General features: G+C 41.3%; 1 protein-coding gene across 3 annotated transcripts in view; it reads right to left on the reverse strand.

Moving 5' to 3' along the window:
* The window catches only part of MKLN1 (muskelin 1), a 100,517-nt gene that overhangs the window by 15,873 nt on the left and 61,789 nt on the right, over nucleotides 1-22,855 (reverse strand). For all 3 annotated transcript variants that reach the window (XR_012831994.1, XM_075727825.1, XM_075727824.1), the window contains exons 10-13: nucleotides 17,632-17,844; nucleotides 13,918-14,139; nucleotides 11,550-11,679; nucleotides 1,036-1,183 (exon numbers count right to left, since the gene is read on the reverse strand). Coding sequence is in view for 2 of the 3 variants with exons in the window: in XM_075727825.1 (XP_075583940.1) it covers nucleotides 1,036-1,183; nucleotides 11,550-11,679; nucleotides 13,918-14,139; nucleotides 17,632-17,844 (713 nt within the window). In the remaining variant the exon portion in view is untranslated. The remainder of the gene's footprint in view (nucleotides 1-1,035; nucleotides 1,184-11,549; nucleotides 11,680-13,917; nucleotides 14,140-17,631; nucleotides 17,845-22,855) is intronic.

The raw sequence follows: 22,855 nt of genomic DNA on the forward strand, positions 1-22,855 counted from the left end.
GAAAAAGTTAGTGAAAGGCTATAAGGTACAAATGCTGTCAATTTGAACTGCTTGGCATAGAACACGAAAGATTTTCTCACTTCTCTATATATTGTCCTCTATTACCCCATCCCCATTCTTAGCTCAACAAAGAAACCCATCCAACAGAGGTCACCTTGGCTGAACACAGTCACAAGCAAATCACAAGCAAAACAGGAAAAAATTCTAGAAAATTTTATATCATAAGCTTTGGAGGTATCTTAAGATGTTGCATTATTTGCTAGCAGAATTGTCAGCATGAAGTATTTTTCATTATGGAGAATACCATCTTGGATACAGCAGAGCTACAGGCCAGATACTTCAGCAAAATTTTTCAAAGCATTTCAATCACTGATTTCCAAGCAGACTTAAATTGGTTTTCCCAACCGAAACCCCATTTTTAAAAAAGTGTTCACACCCTTCAAAGTGATTGGCCCCAGATTAGAAGAGACCTTGATCACAAAAACGTTGCCAGCTCTGGAAAGGGGCAGTGGCAACCAACTACCAAATACCAGACAGCAAACAGATGAGGAGATATTTTCTCAGAATACTGGCAGCTACCTGAAGTAGCACTGCATGCAGCCTGGAAAGAGCTGATAGATCTAGCATGAAGATTTCTCCATCACTGCTCATACAGCAGACCAGTTCCCTTAGTTTCTAATAACCAGTACCATGTACATTGCTATTAACAACTTACATTTGACTGTATTTGCTGCACTGATGAATCCTGGCCTTGAACATTTCCTACAGGAAAAACTACTTACAATGGCTTACGCATCCCCTCCACCTGCCTCCAATAATGTTCACATGATTTCTCTCCCTCATTTGGCTTATTGCCACGGTGTCTCTAAAGACTACTGGTAAAAGACATCCCTCAAGGGAACTCAGTTGTTGTCAATGTTACTATCCCATGGTCATAAGAGGTTACAGAGTTACCTGGCAGACAGGATCGTGTAGGATTGCTTTCTAAAGAAAGTCAGTGTAGATGTAGAAATAGCACCCCTTTCATCGACTTACCAGCTGTTCCTCACAATGTCATAAATCCAGAAGGAATTCCTTACATTCTCTTCCCGCTTCTCCTTGTCTTTACTGAGCCCTGACAAGACGTGGATTTCATTCAGTTCTGGATCAATGGTAGCCCTTTGAGTGAAACCTGTCATTGGAACTGACCAAAAAAAAAAAAAAGTTACAGCCTGAAAACAACAGAGAATACAGGAAAGGATCCAGGGATCAGACAAATGCATTTCCCTCCCCCTGCAATTCAGCAGATTTTCTAATATCCATGGTACAAGCATGGGATTTCACATAACGACCTCTTCAGTATTCTGGGATAAAGAGCACAGTATTCTGGGATAAAGAGCGTCTCAAGTTTAACATTACTACCTAGTTTGCCCATTTTCTTCCTTTTAATTACTTTCACCTCTTCATCTTTCATTTAAAACCAAAACTTGGGACTGAGTGATCCCAAGCTGGTATTTTCTACGACCTCTCCTCCACAGCGATCTCGTTATTTACCACAACTTAAAACTGAAATGGCACATCTCAAAATAGGAGGCGTGCAGAAGTCACCAAGCAAACAATTTGCTTCTTGCACATGCCCTCCAAAGCAGGGTGAGAGGGAGGAGGAGAAGAAACATCACCCAGAGGCTGACTCCTTCCCTACTAAGGACAAGTCCAATGCAAATTCTCCTCTTCCCTTCCTATTTGTGACTCCTGGAAAACACGAAAACCATTACGAGAGCCACTGTTTCCTAGGGAAAAACATGGGCAGAGCTATCTGGGAGACTACCAGCTCAGAAACGAGGATTAAACTGCCTCAATATAGAGCTAGATGATCCTTGTAGATATGAATAGAGTGATTTTGTTATTATCTCATCCGTAAAAGGAAGCACCAATTCCAGAAAGCCTAATTGCAAAAGCTGGGAAACACAAAAAAATTCAAGAAGAACTCAGGATTACTTAGCTCACAACTTTGCATTGCTTCCTTTAGGACAAAGATGTCAAGGAAGTTTTTTGTATTTTCTAAATAGTTGTGGTATAATTACCAAGCTATTCTTCTGTTCCACCTTCAGATTTAGAAATATGGTGAAATACTGAGGATTTGAGCAGTTTTCATCATAATTCCCTGAAAAAAGGTCAGCAAATTTGTTTGGCAGTCCTTTTTGTTTGTTGTATAATTCCCCATTTCCTGTTTCCCTAGGCAACCATCCTTCCAAAATGTATTTGTGAAGAGCACGTGATCTTTGTTTACAGATCCTGTTTGTCTCATTTCTCTTTCTGGGTCAGTTTACAAAGGCTGGTAAAGGTTCCTGGCCTTCGATCAAGATTTTGGCATGAAAAATTCTCAGAACTCTTGTATTTTGCAAATTCTTCCCTGCAATTAACTATGAACTGCACACACGGCCTAGAAAACAAGCCCTTCGCTAATAAGCCATTTAATATTCCTGTTTAAGAACACACAAAACGGTATTTTGCAAGCCCATTCTGTAATAGGTTTCAGTCTCCTACTTCAATCTTCTCATTTGGTAGGCCAGGAAAGTAATAAATATCAATTAAAAAATTCTGAGCAGCATTTAGTTTTCTACAGTTTAAGCCCCTACCGAAATGTTTAGCAAAGCCAAAACCCCCAAACATTTCCTAAAAAAAAAAAAAAAAAAAAAAATTTTAAAATGCTTAATTCTTACATAAACTTAAGTAGAAACTGAAATATATTCACGTAATTCATTCTCAGAGTCCTGTCGACAAAATCCTTGTCTATGGTTTTACGAAAAGCAGGAGGCATAGCCTTTGGAGCCGTCATCAGCAAAGCCTGCCTATTTTCATAGAATCATGGAATGCTTTGGGTTGGAAGGGACCGTTAGAGGTCATCCAGCCCAACCCCTGCAGTGAGCAGGGACAGCTTTAACCAGATCAGGGTGCTCAGAGCCCCGTCCAACCTGACCTTGAACGTTGCCAGGGATGGGGCATCCACCACCTCTCTGGGCAACCTGTTCCAGTGCTTCACCACCCTCACTGTAAAAAACTTCTTTCTACTGTCTAGTCTATTTTGACCTCCAATTTTGCCACAAAATTTCAAATGAAAATTAATTCAGTTTATAAGCAAATGGGTGGCAGAGCAGAGGGAAAAAAAAAAAAACCAAAACAAAACAGTGAACAATGCTGGCACAACAAGAACTACATACCTCATCTTAGCTGCAAACCACAAGGAAGTTTTTAAATAAGACTAACTAGCACTGTGAAAGTCACCCAATAAGGAAATTGAGAACAAAAAGACAATTGTAGACCAAATATCATTAATTTTTGAAAACTATCATGTAATGTGTTTGCTTGCATAGTCAGGGACTGAATCATTGACCCAAAAGGATTAAATTCAAGGCATATTTGAGACATTTCCGGCAGGAGAGCCATCTAAATTTGATCAGCTATGCTAATGTGCATAGAAAAAGTCTTTGCAACCCTATCTGCTGCTTTGAACATTTGAGACCATGCCGGGTTTTTAGAAAAAAAGCATGCAAATCTTGAGAGCATTAATACCTCAGACTCATTGAAATGAAAATTATTATAATCATGAAGAATATGGTTGCTATATTACCATTGATACAGAGAGTGTATGAAACTTGTCTATGGAAGTCCCACCCCTCCTCCTGAAATGTTGTTAAATAAATGAATTTTCTATCTAGTTTATGCTCGATTTCCTGAAGCTGAAATTATTATTTAAATAATGAAGGAGGGAAAAGCTGCCAAAGTTCAGTGCCTCTGTTTTTTTATCTTGATAGTAAGAATAGAATTTATCCGCACCAACTGCAATCAAAACCAAATTCAAGTCAAGTAATTTCAGGCTTCCCTCAGTTGTACATCAAACTCTAGTTGAGACGGTTTGAAATGCAGAATGCCTAGAAAAATACTATATCCAAAAATATATACCCCTACATTTGCCAGGGGCCTAAGACGAGGAGCAACTTACGTAACGTCTTTGACCTATCTAAGCAACTATCTAGAAACCATACTGAAGTAGTGCCTTAGGCTAGACAAAGTTGACATCTAGTCTTCTGCAGAGGAAGACCAAACTAGAACATTAGATGTAATATGATTTTAAAAAACACAAGACAACACAAATTTGGTAAACAAGTCCCCGAAAATAAATAGAAAATAAGGCAAGCTACTACACAGTAAGAGGGAAATGCTGTGATATTTTAAATGCAACAGAAACATCAAAAACATGTTTACCAAGGAAGTTGGAGCCTTGACAGAGCGAAAGGGCTACATAAAATCCTCACAACTGACAAACATTTCCACTAGGGGGTAAGAGAGCTTCATCATCTGCAAGTGCAGCAGACTTGCAGTAAATGCTGGATCTAATTCAAATGATTGCAGTCAGCATATTAGAGGGACACAGGCAGTGAACTAGTGAAAAGTACTTGCGATATTTAGCTAACAAAATGTACGTTGGGAAAGAAATTTAATTCTCCATGGGAAACAAAACTGAACCTGTGACAGTAACATTGCTCAGGATGTATTTTTTTAAAATTTTAAGACTCGGAGTAAAAAGTCGTAAACAAGAAGGGGTGAGAATCAGCCATGGTAATGTCCATGCACTGCAAGAACTATTATTTGCAATGTACTAGATCCAAGGGGTGCATAAAGCAGTAAGAACGGCCCCATGGAAGGTCCCTCGCTCTTCTGTTTCTTTGTGTAAATGTAGATGTAAATCAGCTCTGGAGCAGTTCTCCACCGATTTCACGCTGTTCAGAGTGCCTCTCAGGCCCGGCAGTCACCCAGGTCAGCTGCAGGCAGCCAGCTCCAAGGACGTAAAGCAGCAACTGAGGACTTAACCCTGGTTGTTTTGAACACAGCCCTGTCACTATGCAATATTAGCTTGGCAAAGGGAGGGTCCCCTCTACGCAGCATGCAGCTGATGCTACGCGGAGTAAGTGCATCGCACTGATCACCCCACGGGCTCAAATAGGAAATTGTAATCGCGCAGGAATCTTGGAAGTGATCGTGGACTGGCCAGAAGGCAAAGATTTTGGAATATCGCCAGAGGAGGAGGTGACATGTGCTGAGGAGGCCTCGCTGTATAATAAACTACCAGAAAATGAGAAGCGATATGCCCTGTTCACTGACGGGTCCTGTTGTACTGTAGCAAAGCATCGGAGGTAGAAGGCCGCTGTACGGAGTCCTATATGACAAGTTCCAGAAACTGCTGAAAGAAAAGGTGAATTGAGCCAATTTGTGGAAGTGAAGGCCATCCCGCTAACTTTAGACATTGCTGGACGAGAAAAGTGGCCAGTCCTTTATCTCTGTACTGACTCATGGATGGTGGCAAATGCCCTGTGGGGGTGGCTGCAGCAATGGAAGCAGAGCAACTGGCAGCGCAGAGGCAAACCCATCTGGGCCGCCGCATCGTGGCAAGATATCACTGCCCAGGTAGAGAATCTGGTTGTAGAAGTACGTCACGTAGATGCTCACGTACCCAAGAGTCGGGCCACTGAAGAACATCAAAACAACCAGCAGGAGGATCAGGCTGCTAAGATGGAAGTGGCTCAGGTGGGTCTGGACTGGCAACATAAGGGTGAATTATTTACAACTCGGTGGGCCCATGAGACTTCAGGCCATCAAGGAAGAGATGCAACATACAGACAGGCTTGTGATCGAGGGGTGGACTTGACCATGGACACTACTGCACAGGTTATCCTCAAATGTGAAACCTGTGCTGCAATCAAACAAGCCAAGCAGTTAAAGCCTCTCAAGTGGTGGTGATTAATTGGAATGCTTTGGAAAGTGTGGGACCTGGGCATGACATAGATGGTATAGAATAAGATACTGTCCTGGTTTCAGCTGGGACAGAGTTAATTTTCTTTCTTCCTAGTAGCTGGCATAGTGCTGTGTTTTGGATTTAGCATGAGAATAATGTTGATAACACACTGATGGTTTAGTATAAGCACTGCTTAGCAACAACTAAGTCAAGGACTTTTCAGCTTCCCATGCTCTGCCAGCAAGGAGGTGCACCAGAAGCTGGCAGGGAGCATAGCCAGGACAGCTGACCCAAACTGGACAAAGGGATATTCCATACCATATGACATCATGCTCAGTATATAAACTGGGGGGAGCTGGTCAGGGAGCAGCAATCGCTGCTCAGGGACTGGCTGGGCATCAGTCAGCAGGTGGTAAGCGGTTGCATCACTTGTTTTTCATGGGTTTTGTTTCTCTCTTTCCTTTTGTTGTTTTCATTTGCATTAGAACTTATTATTGTTATTATTCCTTTACTTCAATCATTGAACTGTTCTTATCTCAACCCACGAGTTTTCTTACTTTCACCCTTCCAATTCTCTCCCCCATCCCACCGGGGCGGGAGGGTGAGCGAGCGGCTGTGTCGTGCTTGGTTGCCGACTGGGGTTAAACCATGACAGCTCCTATGACAATACATTACTGATTGAAGAAGAAAAGCTGTACAGAGACATTACTAAACACAATACAAACCCAAAAAGTCTAGTAGATGGTGAATGCTTTTCTTGTGCCACTGAGGTTTTTTCCCCATAATCTATTAACCAGTCCAGGGTAGAAGGGCAGTAACTAATTGGAAATAAGAGGTCTGAATCCTCTCTCCAGAACTTAACATTTTCATTTATTTGTATATAGCAAAAATGAAAAGCTCATGGCCTCAGTATCTGAAAACAATATTCAGCCACGCAGGCCTTGAGTTATCAGCCAGTTACATAAACAAGTAGTAATTCCTGAGAAAGCTTTGATAAGATGCTGTGTAACCCTGTACAATATAATTTCCATTAAAATATAATGCATGGGGAAAGCTTTTGTAGAAAAGTGACACCTAATTGTGAAACACATATGTTCCCCCTGCCACAGTCCCTACTTACAGGCATTTATTTGATCATAGCGATCATTTCAGCAAGCTGATTATTTTTTGGCTTGTATGTGCAAAGAGCTACAGTTGTTTCAAGCGCAACGTTGGCTGCTGCCAGTATCTAAGCAAAAAAACAGAGCTTTTGCACAGAGGCAGAGTTTCCAAAGCAGTAAATCGGGAGTTCACAGATGTGATTCTCATAGTACTAGACAGAAGGTTGGAAATTAAATCTCATCTCTCTCATCGGAGGAGAAACTATAGCATGTTTTTAAACATGCTTTGAAACACAGCACTAGCAAAACAATGATGAAACTTGTAGTCTGCAGACCACTTCTGAAGGATTCGTGAAGGATAATTCAGGGAAGCAAGTTCATTGACAGCCTTTTAGTGCCACCTAAGTTACAAAACCCTCAGAACGTGTTACTGCTAATCCCACAAGTGACTTGCAAGTATCCTCCCTCCTTGTGATGCCTCATGATTAAAAAAACAGGAGAAAGCTACATCCCATGGATATTGCCATTCACCAGAACCTGGCAACTCCCTGATGGATTAATTTTGAAAAAGCGGTAACCAGCAAGTTACTCCATACCACTACTTGCAACCCATATAAAACTGAAGCAGCACCTCCCCTGACTTTAATGGAGCAAACCTGGATGAGTGACAGAGATAGCATGCTGGCCAGCTGTTGACACAGCAAGATAATGATTATTCTCTTGGATTTTTCATGATGAGACTGCATTTGGCAGTCAGCCAAGGAGCAACTAAGGAGACCATTTGAACAGTTTGGTTGTCATGTTGAAAAAGCAACAACGCGACATCCAGCACTCAGTGCTCTCCCAAGCAATGTAAGATTTTGGAAAAAAAAACAGGTCAGATAGTATATTTGAATGGAATTCTGCTGCTATGACATCTCTGTAAAGCATCCTCAGGATCTGGCCACTGCCTGCTCTCCTCCTTACCTTCACAGTAGGAGGAAAGTATTTTGAGATTGGTTCAGAGAAGAATTGGTTCACCTCTGAAGATGAAGAGCACTTAAGGTCCCTCACAAAACAAAGTGCTTCTGTGGCAGGAGACATGCTGACCTCTGGCAAGGTAGACCTTAAACTGAACACGGGCAAAACATGTCAGGTGTCACAAAGAGACGATCAAAATGGGATATTCAGACCACTTGTCTGAGTTGGATGCTGGCCATGTTGGGCTAGCTTTGTTTTCTACTTTGATTACTGTTTTTCTGACATCATCTTGTTTTCAATCAGGATTTCCTGGACTGGGCTGTGTCGCCTCTGTCCGTGGTACTTAGCCATGAAACCTCCCCTCTGTCAGGTGCCCAGTTCTGTATCTGGACTGAGCACTTGCCCCAGCAAGAGACCTGGGAACTTCACTGTTAGCTAAAAAAATATTTGCAGTTTGCCCATAAGAACTACTTCACCATTAAAAGGAGCGACAAGAACGTTTAAGGCTTGTTCTCACTCGACTTTGGAAGTTACTCGATGCCAAGGGACATAAGATGATCTTGATTCTCTTGCAGAAGGAAATTCTCCCTCTGACCACCAGCTCTGACACCACCTGAGTCAGGGCCAAAATGGATTATCACAGGAACCTGGACCACAAGTGTTCCCAATAGCTCCCTTAGACCTGAAATGACCGCCCGTGATTAGTCATGGACTGTGTGCTAAGCAAGTCAGGCAAGCTGTCAGTACAGCCTTTTGAAGACATCTGATACTGGTGGCATCTCTAGACCACATGTATGCTTCAGAGTCATACTCTGGCATATGCATGTTGGGGTTGGTGTCCCCCCCCCCCCCCCTCCGTTTGTGTGTTGTTGTTTCTATAAAAGCAATTAAAAGTATACGACTGCTCGAAAAGGGTATGACCATCAACATACACGTTTCTGCCTCTCCTCCAACCAGAGGCTCTATTCAACTGTACTACACTTCCTCCACTTTGCACCACTACTGCCTTTCTTCATATCCGACTCATTACCACAGTACTCATTATCACAGCTGCATTCTCTTTTCCTCAGTCCCATTTTGTCCATTCTCTAGCTGAACTAACAAATTTCTTGCTCGTAACAGTTATGCAGCAGAAAGATAACCACCCCTAATGGCCTAATTTCACTGTAGTGCCCTCCTTCAACAGCAAAGAGAAAGCACCAGGTTTTTTGATGCAATGAGCTGGAGAAAGCTCCCGTGCTCACTGGCAAATGCATTTGGCAGACATGAAGAGCCACAGGGCCTACCCACGTTCAACACAGATTGAGTCAGGAGTCATTTTTAGCAGGCAAAGCTGTGTGCAAACCCATCTTTTAGAAATTGTACCTTGATCAAATTTGAACTTCTCCCAGGAATGAAGAAAGCACATCTAAACTTGCTAAAATTATTGTTCTTTACTCCCAATTAAGAAAATTTAAGTGATACTTATCACCCAGTATTCTCTCAAACATATCACCTATACAAGGAACTGGTTCCAGGATCAACATCAAAAGCACAACTAAGATCAAAGAAACACTAAACAACATAAATATCTCATCCAGAAGATGAGAGCAGCAAAACCAACACATCATTGCCATGGTTTTCTAGTATTGCAACAACTCCATATTACTGACAATCCTTAACTACCCACTTTACTACTTTTTTTAAAAACTTCTCACTACTCTAACGGAAATTTTAAACAAATGCACAATTAAGTTCTTTTAGAAAGGGTAAAAATCAAAATAGCTCAACTAAGAATAGAACCGAATGCCACATGCGAGCCAGGAACAAAATGTAATCATGCGACTTTATAGGAACATTTAGGTCAGGCATCCTCAACTTGACTCATCACACCGAGCAGCTTAAAACTTCACAGCGACCAGTCAGGGAATCACTTTGTTCATACAGATCAAAATGGTGTATCACTACCTAAGAAGAGCACAATAAAGACTTGCTTTTTTGGGTGAAAATAGTGCTGTCAGCATTCGCTGTCTGTATGTAACAAGCATTTTGTTCTCTTCCTGTTAAAATGCAAATAATCCTAGCATTTTCTTTCAAAAGCAAGGGAAATGTTCAAATCTGTTTACTTTCTACACACAGAACAGCAAACTGAAAATCTACTCGTGAATTATTTCCAATGAGTCATTTTCTTACGAGGTCTACTATTCACCACTTCGGGGCCTGTGGGAATGGGGAGGAAGGCTAAGTATTATAGTCTCCTTCGATTAACCAAACCCTGCAGTTCATGTACTTGCTGGGAAGCAGAGCTCAGTGTCTTCTCCAGCCATAAGGCAAGCTCAGTATCTTTAAACCTGAAGCAGACACAGGCATCAGCTTAAAGCCACAGGTTTTAAAGCTTCTGGCTATAAAGAAATGTAGTTTTAAAAAAGCAAAATGGCAGAATGTTAGCAATTTCATGGAAAAAAAAAATCAATTCTTTAAAAGCTCTGAGGACAACAAACGGTGCGTGGGTGTGTGTAGAGCAGCATCAGGCAACACGCAGGCACCTTAATAAGGGAGAATGTCAACAATACAAGCTGGTTCTTTCTTGGAAGCACTCAAGTAAATAAATTACTCCAGAGAATAAGAGCTTGGGTACTCTTCTCCCTCATTGGCATAACTAAATTAATGAGCAAACAATAACTCATAACCATCAATAATTCACTTCAAAAGTTCAGCAAAATTACTTGCTAAAAATTAAGCCTGATCAAAATAAGGCGGGCAGCCTAAACTCAAGATAAATTAGCTTCCTGGGATTTTGGTAACTGGAAGAAGAGAAAACAAGATCAGGACTAAATATACATAATATGAGAAATAGTCATAACTTCTCTCCTATAGTAGTATACACTGCAACACAAATTTCTACTTCTGAGCTGTACGCTGAAAATCAGGATATTTGCAACAGAAAAATGATGTGCTTATACATGCAGAAATCCTTTTTGGAAAAGAAGAACATTATTCTTTATGTCATTTGAAAAGAAGAGGTATAAAATCAGTTCTTTATGGTTGTGTTACAATGCCTTTTGGTGTTTTTAAAGGCTTCTGGTATACAGAACTATGCCTGGTGTATACAGCTCCAGTGGTATGAACCAAACAGGACTGAAGCCTTGCTCCCTCCTCCTACCTTTTTTTGCCACCCCCTGATAATTTAGTACAAGAATAACAAGACAACAGGCCTCACCTTCCTAGTCAGCTCCTCCCAGGCAAAATAAATTCTATCCCTCTACTCCAATTCTCTGTCTCTGAGCATCTTACCCACCTTTCTGCATCTCAAACCAAGCAGATTATTTCTGTTTTATGGCATCTTTCACTTGGTGAAAACTGGGAAAAAAAATTGCTTTCTCCTTTCCTGGTTCAAAGAAAATTATTTTTTCAGCCTTTTTTTTTTTTTGTCTTTGCTGGAGTTTCAAAGGAGATATTTTTAGTTCTTACTTTGCTGAATTTTTTTCTTTTGAGGGGCTATGTGGTTTCATCCATCAATTATTTGTACTGGGCTGAAGATGGTGAGTGTCAAATGACAGGTAGGAGAAAAGAGCTGGCATGAGTTTAACCTATATACTGTGGAGTTTACTTGGGTACGTAGGGCTAGTTGAGATGCTAACCTGATACCACAGGACACTGAAGCTGGCCTTTCACCCACTTAATGTATTTCTCATTTGTACCAACAGGAAGAAATTAATATGTAGTTATACTCTTACCCATCCCTGAATCTTTCTTAGTGCCATCTGATATGATATCCACATGATCGCTGTCTACATCATAACTGAAGAAGTCATTCAAATAAGTCTTCGATCTCTGGCCACCAAATACATATAAGCAGCGATTTTTCTAGAATGGAAAAAACAAGCATGTCTTTACCAAGCTCAAGAAAGTATGTTGGCCAACTGTGACCATTAACAAAAACATGAATGAATCAAAGAGTAATAGCTAGGTTTCTCCTAAGTCTAAAATCATGCCTTAACTATCAAGTCCACCAATCTTTATTTGTTAAATATCTTACCTCCATCTCTGCAAAGATTCACAGGGAACAATTATGCAGAACAGTTTATTATTCTCAAACTCAATAACAGCTTGAGAATTCTTGATTGGATTCTTGATCATCTTCATTCTTGAATTCATGATTTCTCAGTTTCAAGAGCTAAACCATTAAGGGCTCACAGTTTCTCCACCCCAAAAAGCCTCTTACACATGCAATTTTAAAGACTTCTTTTTCATGACCTTTTTCACGAGACCACAAACCTTGACCCAACACAGTGTTTCAGCTCAAGAATGACGAGGCAGATTTTACATAGTTAACTACTGTAGTCTTGCCTGATCAAGCTATAACTTCAGAAGATTAAAACAGCAATTCATTTTTCAAGTCTAATATTAAGAATTAACAGTCTCCATGTCTAAAACCCATTAGATAACAACTTTGCTGTTAAAAAAAAAACCAAACCAAACCCACAACAGGAACAAAAGACAGACTGTAAGAGAAACGATCCAGGTTACCAGCATATTACTAAACTCAGAACAGGCAAATGGCAAGCAGCAAGCCAAGAATAACAGGTTTATTATTTCTTTCAAGTTTGCCAAATGGAAAGTCCGTAAGAGGCAGATTATTTTTCTTTCAAATGATTGAGAAAATAGCAAAGGACCTACACTTCCATGACCTGTGCTTACAGAAACCTATATTCTTATGGTTACCACAGACACATACTTGAAAAATCCTCTGGTACCTGTGCAGAATTTTGTGTAGTGATATGTTTTTGACCAGGTTTTAGAGAGCCATTCAAAATAAAAATAAAATTGGAAGCTCTGAAGCACAGTATTCACTATAGAAATTCTGATCTTTCATTTGAAAGGGAAAGAGAAATAAACTCAGTAGATTGTCCAAACTGTTCAGTTTTCAATTGGTGGTATCAGTACATACTTCAATGTCACTATATTAATTTTAATTCTCTTCCTCCCCACCCCCAAGTCAGAGCTTAATGTCAGCACAACTCTACAAACTCCACTTGCTACCACTGAGAGGCTGCCATGTAAATTCAGCGCAGAACTGACACTGCACCACACCTACCTCTGCCCGAGTTCCTACTTGATGCTAGTCCCCTCTGTACTGTGCTGTTCCACTGAAAACACCTACATGGAAAGCTAGTCCAGATCATATATAGAATCATGGAATGCTTTGGGTTGGAAGGGACCTTTAGAGGTCATCCAGCCCAACCCCCTGCAGTGAGCAGGGACAGCTTTAACCAGAGCAGGGTGCTCAGAGCCCCGTCCAACCTGACCTGGAATGTTTCCAGGGATGGGGCCTCCACCACCTCTCTGGGCAACCTGTGCCAGTGCCTCACCACCCTCACTGTAAAGGTATATGTGTATATGACACTAACCATCCTCCCTTTACCACCCTCACCCTGCAGTTCCCATCTTCTGCACTTAAGCAAACATGTGGTTGATGAGCACAACTGGAAAGGCAATGGAAAATGTTTTTTTAATATCAAATACTAAATAAAATGCTACACACAGCCCACTCCCCCATCTCTCTGCCCTTCCATCAGTCTCTGGAGTGCCCATAATGCCATCTGTGCCCAACTTTTAACAGCTGCTCAACACAAGCAGCAGCTGGGTGCTCAGCACAGGGCAATATGAGGCCTGCGTATCTCAATACGCACCCAGTAAGCTCCTGCACTAGCCAAGTTTACCATTCCAGTAATCACATGGGGTGTTTACTACACCAGAAGCTTCTAAGATGCTCTACCAATTTTAAAAGAAAAACCCTCTTTAGATCAAATTTTAACATGGCCTCTGGGACTATTTACCATTATTCAATTAAAATGAACTATTTAAAATCCACCATCCTTTCAACAGAATAAAATTTCAAGTAAAAGCCATGAAAGCTCCAAGACTTGAATTAATACCACCTGCACTTACCAAAGAAGCATCAGAATGTCAGCGAACATAAAATCGAGTGAGACAACACACCACTTGGGAGATTAAAGAGCTTCAAACTTGCAAGAAAAATCAAAACCAGATGTTCTCCTTAAAGTCAGGCATCATGAATCCAAGTATGGTGCAGATACTTACAGAATGGAACAACATACAGTGTCCTATTCGGGACTGGATATCCTCGGGTCCAGCATTACAGGAATCCTCTCTCAAAAGCTTCCATGTCTGACACTGGCAGTCAAAAGCAAACAATCCACTGAACTGCGGTTCACTGGCTCTGCTGTCATCAACGCTGCCATTGCAGGTCAGAATTCTGCCTCCAAAGGTATATATCATGTGTTTTTCAGAATCCATACACATCTGTAAGAACGACAGAAGTAGTTGCAAGCCAGCACGTTAAGACTTGAACACACAAAGATTAAACATCCCTCCCCTGCAAGTGATGCCTAGTAAGACAGTACTCCACACATCTCCTGAACCTCTAATGAACAGAAACGAACATGTGTCTTCATGGTTGACAGGTATTACTCTCAGAAAACAGTCCTTTATTTAAAATGTGAGTCTAATTTTAACTTGTTTATTAAATAAGAAAAAAAGAGCCTACATACACCCTTCATCTTGTAAAAAATTGCCTCTAGCTGCTGATTTTAGGGAAAAACTTTTTAAGAGTTTTTCACCACGATTCATAGCCAATTCTGTCAAAGTTAACAGAATATCACCTTTGACTACGGCTATGCAAGGGAAAACTTCATCACTGCTAATTTACTGACCGCCACTCTACTGATCCAAAACCAGCCTGCGATTTGTAACTCAGATTCCACCCCAAGCATATATTTCATACAGTCATAGAATCGTTGAGGTTGGAAAAGACCTTTAGGATCATCCAGTCCAACCATTAACCTAACATTACCAAGTCCACCACTAAATCAGTTAAGGGGAGAGTAGCAATTTCATGTTTCCTGGCTTGGTGGCTGGATTATTTTTTGATGAAAGTAAAACACTAGAATAGAATCATTAAGGTTGGAAAGGATCTCCAAGACCATCAGTCCAACCATCAACCCAACACCACCATGCCCACTAAACCATGTCCCAAAGTGCCACATCTACCCGTTTTTTGAACACTTCCAGGGATGGTGACTCCACCACCTCTCTGGGCAGCCTGCTCCAAGCCTTGACTACGCTTTCCGTGAAGAAATTTTTCCTAATTTCCAACCTAAACCTCCCCTGACACGGGTTGAGGCTGATTCTTCTTCTCCTGTCACTTGTTACTTGGGACAAGAGACCAACACCCACCTCACTACACCCTCCTTTCAGGTAGTTGTAGAGAGCGATAAGGTCTCCCCTCAACCTCCTCTTCTCCAGGCTGAACACCCCCAGTTCCCTCAGCCGCTCCTCATCAGCCCTGTGCTCCAGACCCTTCACCAGCTTTGTTGCCCTTCTCTGGACACGCTCCAGCACCCCAATGTCCTTCTTGTATTGAGGGGCCCAAAACTGGACACAGTATTCCAGGTGCGGCCTCACCAGCGCTGAGCACAGGGGCACAATCATCTCCGTGCTCCTGCTGGCCACACTATTCCTGATACAAGCCAGGATGCTGTTGGCCTTCTTGGCCACCTGGGCACACTGCTGGCTCATGTTCAGCCGGCTGTCTACCAACACCCCCAGGGCCCTTTTCGGCCAGGCAGCTTTCCAGCCACTCTTCCCCAAGCCTGTAGCATTGCATGGGGTTGTTGTGACAACAACTGCAGGACCCGGCACTTGCCCTTGTTAAACCTCATACAGTTGGCCTCGGCCCATCGCTCCAGCCTGTCCAGGTCCCTCTGCAGGGCCATCCTACCCTCCAGCAGATCGACACTCCCACCCAGCTTGGTGTCGTCTGCAAACTTACTGAGGGTGCCCTCAATCCCCTCATCCAGATCGTTGATAAAGGTATTAAACAAGACTGGCCCCAAAACAGAGCCCTGGGGAACAGCGCTTGTGACCGGTCACCAACTGGATTTGACTCCATTCACCACAACTCTCTGGGCTCAGCCATCCAGCCAGTTTTTTACCCAGCGAAGACTACACCTGCCTAAGCCATGAGCCACCAGCTTCCTAAGGAGAATGCTGTGGGAGACTGTGTCAAAGGCTTTATTGAAGTCCAGGTAGATGACATCCACAGCCCTTCCATCATCCACCAGGCAGGTCACCAGGTCATACAAGGAGATCAGGTTGGTCAAGCAGGACCTGCCTTTCATGAACCCATGCTGGCTGGGCCTGATCCCCTGGTTGACCTGCACTTGCCTGTTGAGTTCACTCAAGATGAACCGCTCCATAATCTTTCCCAGCACCGAGGTCAGGCTGACAGGCCTGTAGTTCCCCGGATCCTCCTTCCGGCCCTTCTTGTAGATGGGCGTCACATTGGCAAGCCTCCAGTCATCAGGGACCTCCCCTGTTAACCAGGACTGCTGACAGATGATGGAGAGTGGCTTGGTAAGCTCCTCTGTCAGCTCCCGCTGTTAACCCCCATTACTTCAACATAAAGTAGGGCCATAACCTGACCAAGGATTCTTGATCAGGCTGCAGCAGCAATATGTTTATCCCCAAAGCCTGAATTCAGCTTATGGCACAAGAGATGCATCACAGTACAAATCAAACAAAACTCCCTGACTCCAGGTGATGTTTTCAGACACAGTGCAACGCAGAGGGTTACAAAACACCAGGGGAGGGAAAAAAAAAAACCCACCACAACCAAACCCAACAAACCAGACAAGATTACAGTAAGATAGAGATGCTACTCAGCAAAACCTACACAAAACACTTCTAGTGCAGCACATTTTTGTGAAGGTTAAACAAAAACCACTATCGCAGTAGGTATGGAGGGAGAGAAGAGAAGAGAAAGAGCTGCAGATTGATAAAGAATTCAGGGAGGACATTCTTTCCTGAGAGACAGCAGGGGAAAAAAGAAACAGTTTCAGAAGCAGGCAAACAAGGTACCCAGAGTAGCCTTGCCAGCTGACAATTTACTTTTGCCTTTTCCCCAACACTTGGGAGACTGGTATTTGTTATTAATAGAACAGAAAGACTGATTGGCTTTTGTTCTGCAGACAACATGTATCTTTAATTTTCGGCGTCAGCAGAAACGCATATTGTGCTGGCAAACAACAGCTTTAGTTACAAAACAGCTAGTACCAATAAAAGCAGTTCTTGGGCTGCTTTAAAAATGAGTACTGATGTGCTGTTTCTTGGCCACGCTTTATAAAAATTAATTAAGAACAAGATACCTTTTTCAAGTACACAAAAGCCATTAAACACACAACATAAATAAAAAAAAGTATTCCATTTGAACACATGGACAGGTGTGGCTTTTTAAAAGATTAGTAGCTATTCCTCTAATGTGTTTCAATCTCTACAAAGCAAGTACATTCTACAAATTTTAAAAAATAACCAGTTTTGAAAGAATCCTGATCCTGTTGGCCTGATTTCAGTGGTTTGCTTACAGTATTCTTCTGAAGGTACCATACACAGCTTTGCAAGTTGTTCCCCAATGCCCTCCAAGTAGGCAGATCTGCAAACCCAGCTCGACAAGACCAATTAAAAACAGATGAACTGTACCTTGAGCTTTAATAAAATGTGTCTTAATAAAACAAATTAGTTTGCAAAGGATTTTATGATTCTTCTGACTCAATTTGATTAGAATACCAGTAGTCAATGGCCTTAGACAGAAATGCTATTAGAATTTAACTGCGTGCAGATCTTCGTCACTGCTACGTTACTTTGTCACTGTTATGGTACAGCACTTCTAAAGCCCAGGAGACTACAACCGAAATTGATTCACAAACATTGAGAACTTGGCATATCAGTGTAGCTGACCTGATGATCAAACACCAGCTTTGGACCTCCATCTGCTGCAGTGTCTTCACTTAGTAACATCCATGTGTTTGTGTCAATGTCATAGCGATAGAAGTCACTTTTCAGAGATTTGCTGTTCCTCACAGAGGAATCCAGATAGCGTCCCAGCGTGTAGATCTGTCTTCGTTGAATGTCAATGCACATCTTGTGACAAGATCTGGCACTAGGACCACTCTAATAAAGAAAATGACCACAAAAACAAAGAGAACAATACATTTAATGTTGCTCCAGGTAGGTCATTGCACACTCACTAAAGGCAAGTAAGTACTACCAGCAAGTGAAAATCCTTTGCAAATTTTGAGAAAAATGCACTTGTAATCAGACAAATACGGGATTAATATAGAAATATCTATATAACAGAACATTCCATAACTTCTTTGTCCTTTAAAAAGACACCAGCAAAAGCCTTACTGCATTTTTTACAACAAACTTATGACCTGAAGCCTTTTTGCAAGATTCCTTAGAAAACAGACTGTTTCCTCCAGAAGTGATTGAGGCATGTGAACACTACTTGATCTTTTAAAATAACAGAACTTGATGCACATGAGAGGCAAATTAAGATGTTACAGCCTATAAATAACTACATAGGAAGAAGATTAAGAAGTGCTCTATTACAAGAGCCTCTGTTTTATTAATAGGCTGTTTTCTAACAGATCATAACCAGACACTCCCACAAGCAATCATGACCCGTAATGGGTCTTTGAAGGTAACAAAAGCACTCCCTTGTCCTTCACAAAGAGATATGGCCATTCCAGCCTCCAACTACAAGAAAGTTTCCCACGGTAAGCAAAACTGCCGTGAGTTATGATCTTCAAGAGAAACACAGAGGCCTCCTGTCAAATTATTATGTGCTTATCCATCCAGGAGTGCTCAACTTAAATCATAGAGTAATTTATTCAATGACACTACTATGATGCTACATGGTACCGGGCAGTATCCTTTCTGCTTTCCAAATCCAATTTTGAGTGCCTTCGTACGCTCATCTTGAAGCATGAGAGTGATATTCCTGTACTCCAAAATACTAGAAATTAAGACGTGCAAAGCCTTATTTGCAAAAGATCAGCCAAAAGAGAAAGAAAAAACTGGCATCGTGCTTATACATGAATTATATAGTTTATTTGGCCTTAGTTTGTGTCATTTTGGCACTTCATAAATGAGGATGCCAGAACAAGGCTGGCTAGCTAACTTTGAGAGTCTGGAAACTAACATGAAAACTGGTGAGATTTCAAGTTAAGGTGTACAAAAGTCTGAAGTATGAAAGACAAAAAAAAATCTATTGAAAAATAAAGATTATACAATTAGGCAAAGATGTAACATAAATCACCATTTATTAGAAGACTTACAGTTAAAGAAAAGTAGCCATGCCACACCAAATAATCAGCACAATATTTGGTCCATGTGCTACCAAGTACCACCTCTACAGAAAACAAATCTTCACAACTGTACCATTTCACATTAAAAATTATACTGAAATTACCACCGAAACTTAAAATACCCTGATGGAATACATTTCACTAAGTTAGATAAAATATGAAGAGAAACATTACAGTTTTGTAGTCAAAACTTTACTCATGTTACAGAATTCAATTTCTTGATTAAAGAACAGTTACAGGAAACTGTTTACAGTAACTCAAACGACAATCTGAAGAGGTGAACTGAAATGTTCCTATTTTGTAAATATGAAGCATTATGTCACCAAGGATTACAGCTTTGAGGATGAGTTACTTCATGGTAATTAAGATAATTTTCTTTTCCGAAAAAAATACTGATGGAAGTGAAACATTAGCATTAACATCCTGAAATGCAGCAAAAGTTCATTCATTGCTTTTGGTCACATGGAAGAAGCTGACAGAGAAGGTGGCAACATACTTCATCTTGTTCCTAGAAAATACAAATCAGTATCTTCCAAAGGACCCTGTTCCAAACGCAAAGGGTAGTTTCTTTGCGTGAAAAGTACTGACTTGAGTATTCACAAAGGTTGCCCTGATTCATAAGAAAGTAACCCCAGTAGACAAAATCCATCTCTAGTTACGCAGCTGGGACACTTAGGGACATGCCCATGTTCCCCTGCCAAACACATACTTGCCTTAGCACAGCTGTAGTTTAGATGAAACGTTACGACCTACCTGTGCTTCCCGACCCTCCCCTCTTTGTCATGTCATTGCAGTTTTTTAACTGAACCTGCTGATTCAAGTATCTTCCCCCACTCCCACACCTCCATATGTTCTATGCCTTAAAGTAAATCCTACCAAATTTGCTCAAATAATGTCCTTGGCACTTTCAAGAATTCATCTCCAATTTAGCAATTTCCAGATCTGCCTTGCCTTGAAGAGCTGCGTCGTCAACTGCAAACTCTCTGAGTACAAACATGAGGCTGAAACACTTAGCACCTACAATACCAGCTTCAAGCTAAGTATACAACATACAAATTTAAAATCCTGAGACTATGTTAAAATCAGAAAAGAATTCAGGAAAAACATCTTCTTTCTTGAATTATATACTGATCACACCTCACATAGTAATATTTACCTTTTTAAAGAGCTACTAAAGGTGTTAAGTTTGACCACTTCATGTCTACAGACCACAAGCACAAACTTTATCACCTCAAGTTCACTTAAGAACTCTAACTTCACCAATTTGCAAAACCTACCATAGAGCAGATTCTCGCTTTCAATAAAGAGAACTTCATCCAATTCATAACCTTTTCTCAAAGAAAACTGGAGTTATTCCTGCCTATCACTTACAAGATCACATGGAACCTGACAAAGTTTCCAATTTCGTCTACATGTTTACTAATATGGGTAAATTACTCCATTAAACAGTGGTACACATTGGTTTGACATTTGAGGCAGAAAAGGGGAAAGGCCTAAATCTGTGTTCACTTGAGAGCTACTCAGTTGGACTACAGAAGTCCTTGTAGTGTGCTTATACTTCAAAGGGCATCACAAAGTCCATTTACAAAGCCAGATATGGGCAGACACTGAAAATGAATAAAACACTTCAAGGCACATGTGGTTAAGTGAATCAAGAGCCCGTGGGCGGTTGCGCATGTTCATCCAAAGACGTGTACTTCATGCGGTTACAATAGCGAGCCTGTTGTTCAGACAAAGAACGCACTGCCACAACTTGTCATGGAGAAAGTGACCCACCAAATTCAAATGGGAAAGAGTTTGTTGATTCGAGAAGCGTTCAAAGAACTTGCCCTCTTATAAGCAAGAAGTGAGAAAAATTGACCATAATAGACATTACTCTCTTTAACCTACAGTTGAAGAGATCAAGTGTGGTTAGAGAGCAAGAGAACAACCTTTTGCCTCCTTCTGCCAGGATATAGGCTGGTTGACGATCCATGAGTTAACGTCCTAAGGCGAGTGGATCTCACTAGCAATTTCTGTATGCGTACTCAAAGCTGGGCCTTATCACCAGAGAGAACTCGCAGACACACAAAAAGTATCTATTGTACTTGCTACTCTTCTAAACATACTAACTGCCATTCCTAAACATATCTGCAGCTAATAAAGACAGTTTCACCTGCACACTGATAACCACAGAAGCAGATTAAACAAGCCCAAGTCTTCTTGAGCAGAGCAGAAGGCAAACAGCAGTTTTGACCAGTTTGCATTCATTTTCTCCTGTGGTTATCTGAAGTCATAACAAACCAATGCAAGACTTCTCATTAAGTACCTGTTCCTTAGATCCAGTTTCATTGAACTATCTTCAAAGCTGTCAGCATGTAGGATCTACAATTTTGCCAACTGACTGATTTAGTAGAGGTATTACTTCCTAAACAGAGCGCATCTTAGTTAAGAGACTCTAGTAAGTCACATCCAGCTACAGCGCCCAAACAAACTGAACAAATACCAGCTTTGGGGACTCTTTCAATTCTCATCAGGAAGCTCCTGGCATGCACACTGCAGAAACCACACGTGAAAGAAGCTTGTGACTAGGCTAAGTTCTTATTCAGATGGCAAGCAATGTGCTACGCTGCTTTGGCCAGTCCCTCCACTTATGCAAGCCTGCGGTGGCAATAGTAAAGCATTAGCATATCACATTTCTAACCTACACGACGCCAAACAATACCAAAGATTACTAAGCATGGGCACTGTTCAGTTTCTGTGGAACTCAATAAATGCCCACACGGAGCTAAGACTAACCTGAACAAAATGGCTCTCTGCCACCCAGCACCACCATACAATTAGCCCAGCATAATAACGGCCAAAACAGATTAAACAGTATGTGCCACCGCCCCGTTTTCAAGTGCTACAAAATACCAAGCTTCTATGCCCTACTCTAATATCCTTGCTCAAACAGGTTGGTCTTGATGCAACTCCTCCGGTCTCTAAAATACAGATAAATGCCCTGATGAGGGTAGGATGGTAGGGAAAGGGAGAGAGCACACATAGCTAGAAGTACCTAAGACAGGCTTTTCAATCCTTTAAGTGCCCAGGAATGACCAAAACCAAATAGGATTTTTTTTTTTGTTTCGTCAGTGGTACACGAAATTCAATTGTGCAACGCCAAGTGAATACACAGTATACTTTATGAAAAGCCTTCTCAACATGCTAAGCCACTTTATAAAATCTAATTAGAGCTTTCTTCATTTAACTTGCAAATGCTGAAAGCAATTATCCCACTTAAGGACTAACTTACAAAACGTTTTCAAAAAGCAACACAACAGCACCGAGAGACAACACTGCCTCCTTAGAATAATTGATTTGTTCCTATACAGGAGAGAAAGGATTGGGACTCAACTCCTTAGGGTAGGGTCTGCTCAAATAACTATTTATGCCAGAATCAGCATGCATCATCTTAGCAACAGCATCCTGGCATGCTCCACTAAGGCACAAACATGATAGCTTTCATTTTTCTTTTGTTTTTAAATAAACATCCTACAAACTCACTTTAATGCGAACAGGACTGCAGGAAGCCAGTTCCACTCCCCATCCCACCCCCCAAGTGAAAACTAGGGGAGCTTGGCTTCTCTTGGTTATCATCACCTTTTGCAAATAAAGGTGTTTCAGTTGCAAGAAAATCTGTTTTATTCAGACTGATCCAGATGAAAAACCTCAGGAGCAAGCCTGGACCCTGTTCAAGAGTCAGGGAAATAAAAACAAAGAACAGCTGACTAATTCCCCTTCTTGGTGCTGTAAAAGACTGAATGGAATGTGAACACTGCCTCCAGTATAAA

The sequence above is a fragment of the Pelecanus crispus genome, chromosome 1, assembly GCF_030463565.1.
Source record: "Pelecanus crispus isolate bPelCri1 chromosome 1, bPelCri1.pri, whole genome shotgun sequence".
Taxonomy (NCBI): domain Eukaryota; kingdom Metazoa; phylum Chordata; class Aves; order Pelecaniformes; family Pelecanidae; genus Pelecanus; species Pelecanus crispus.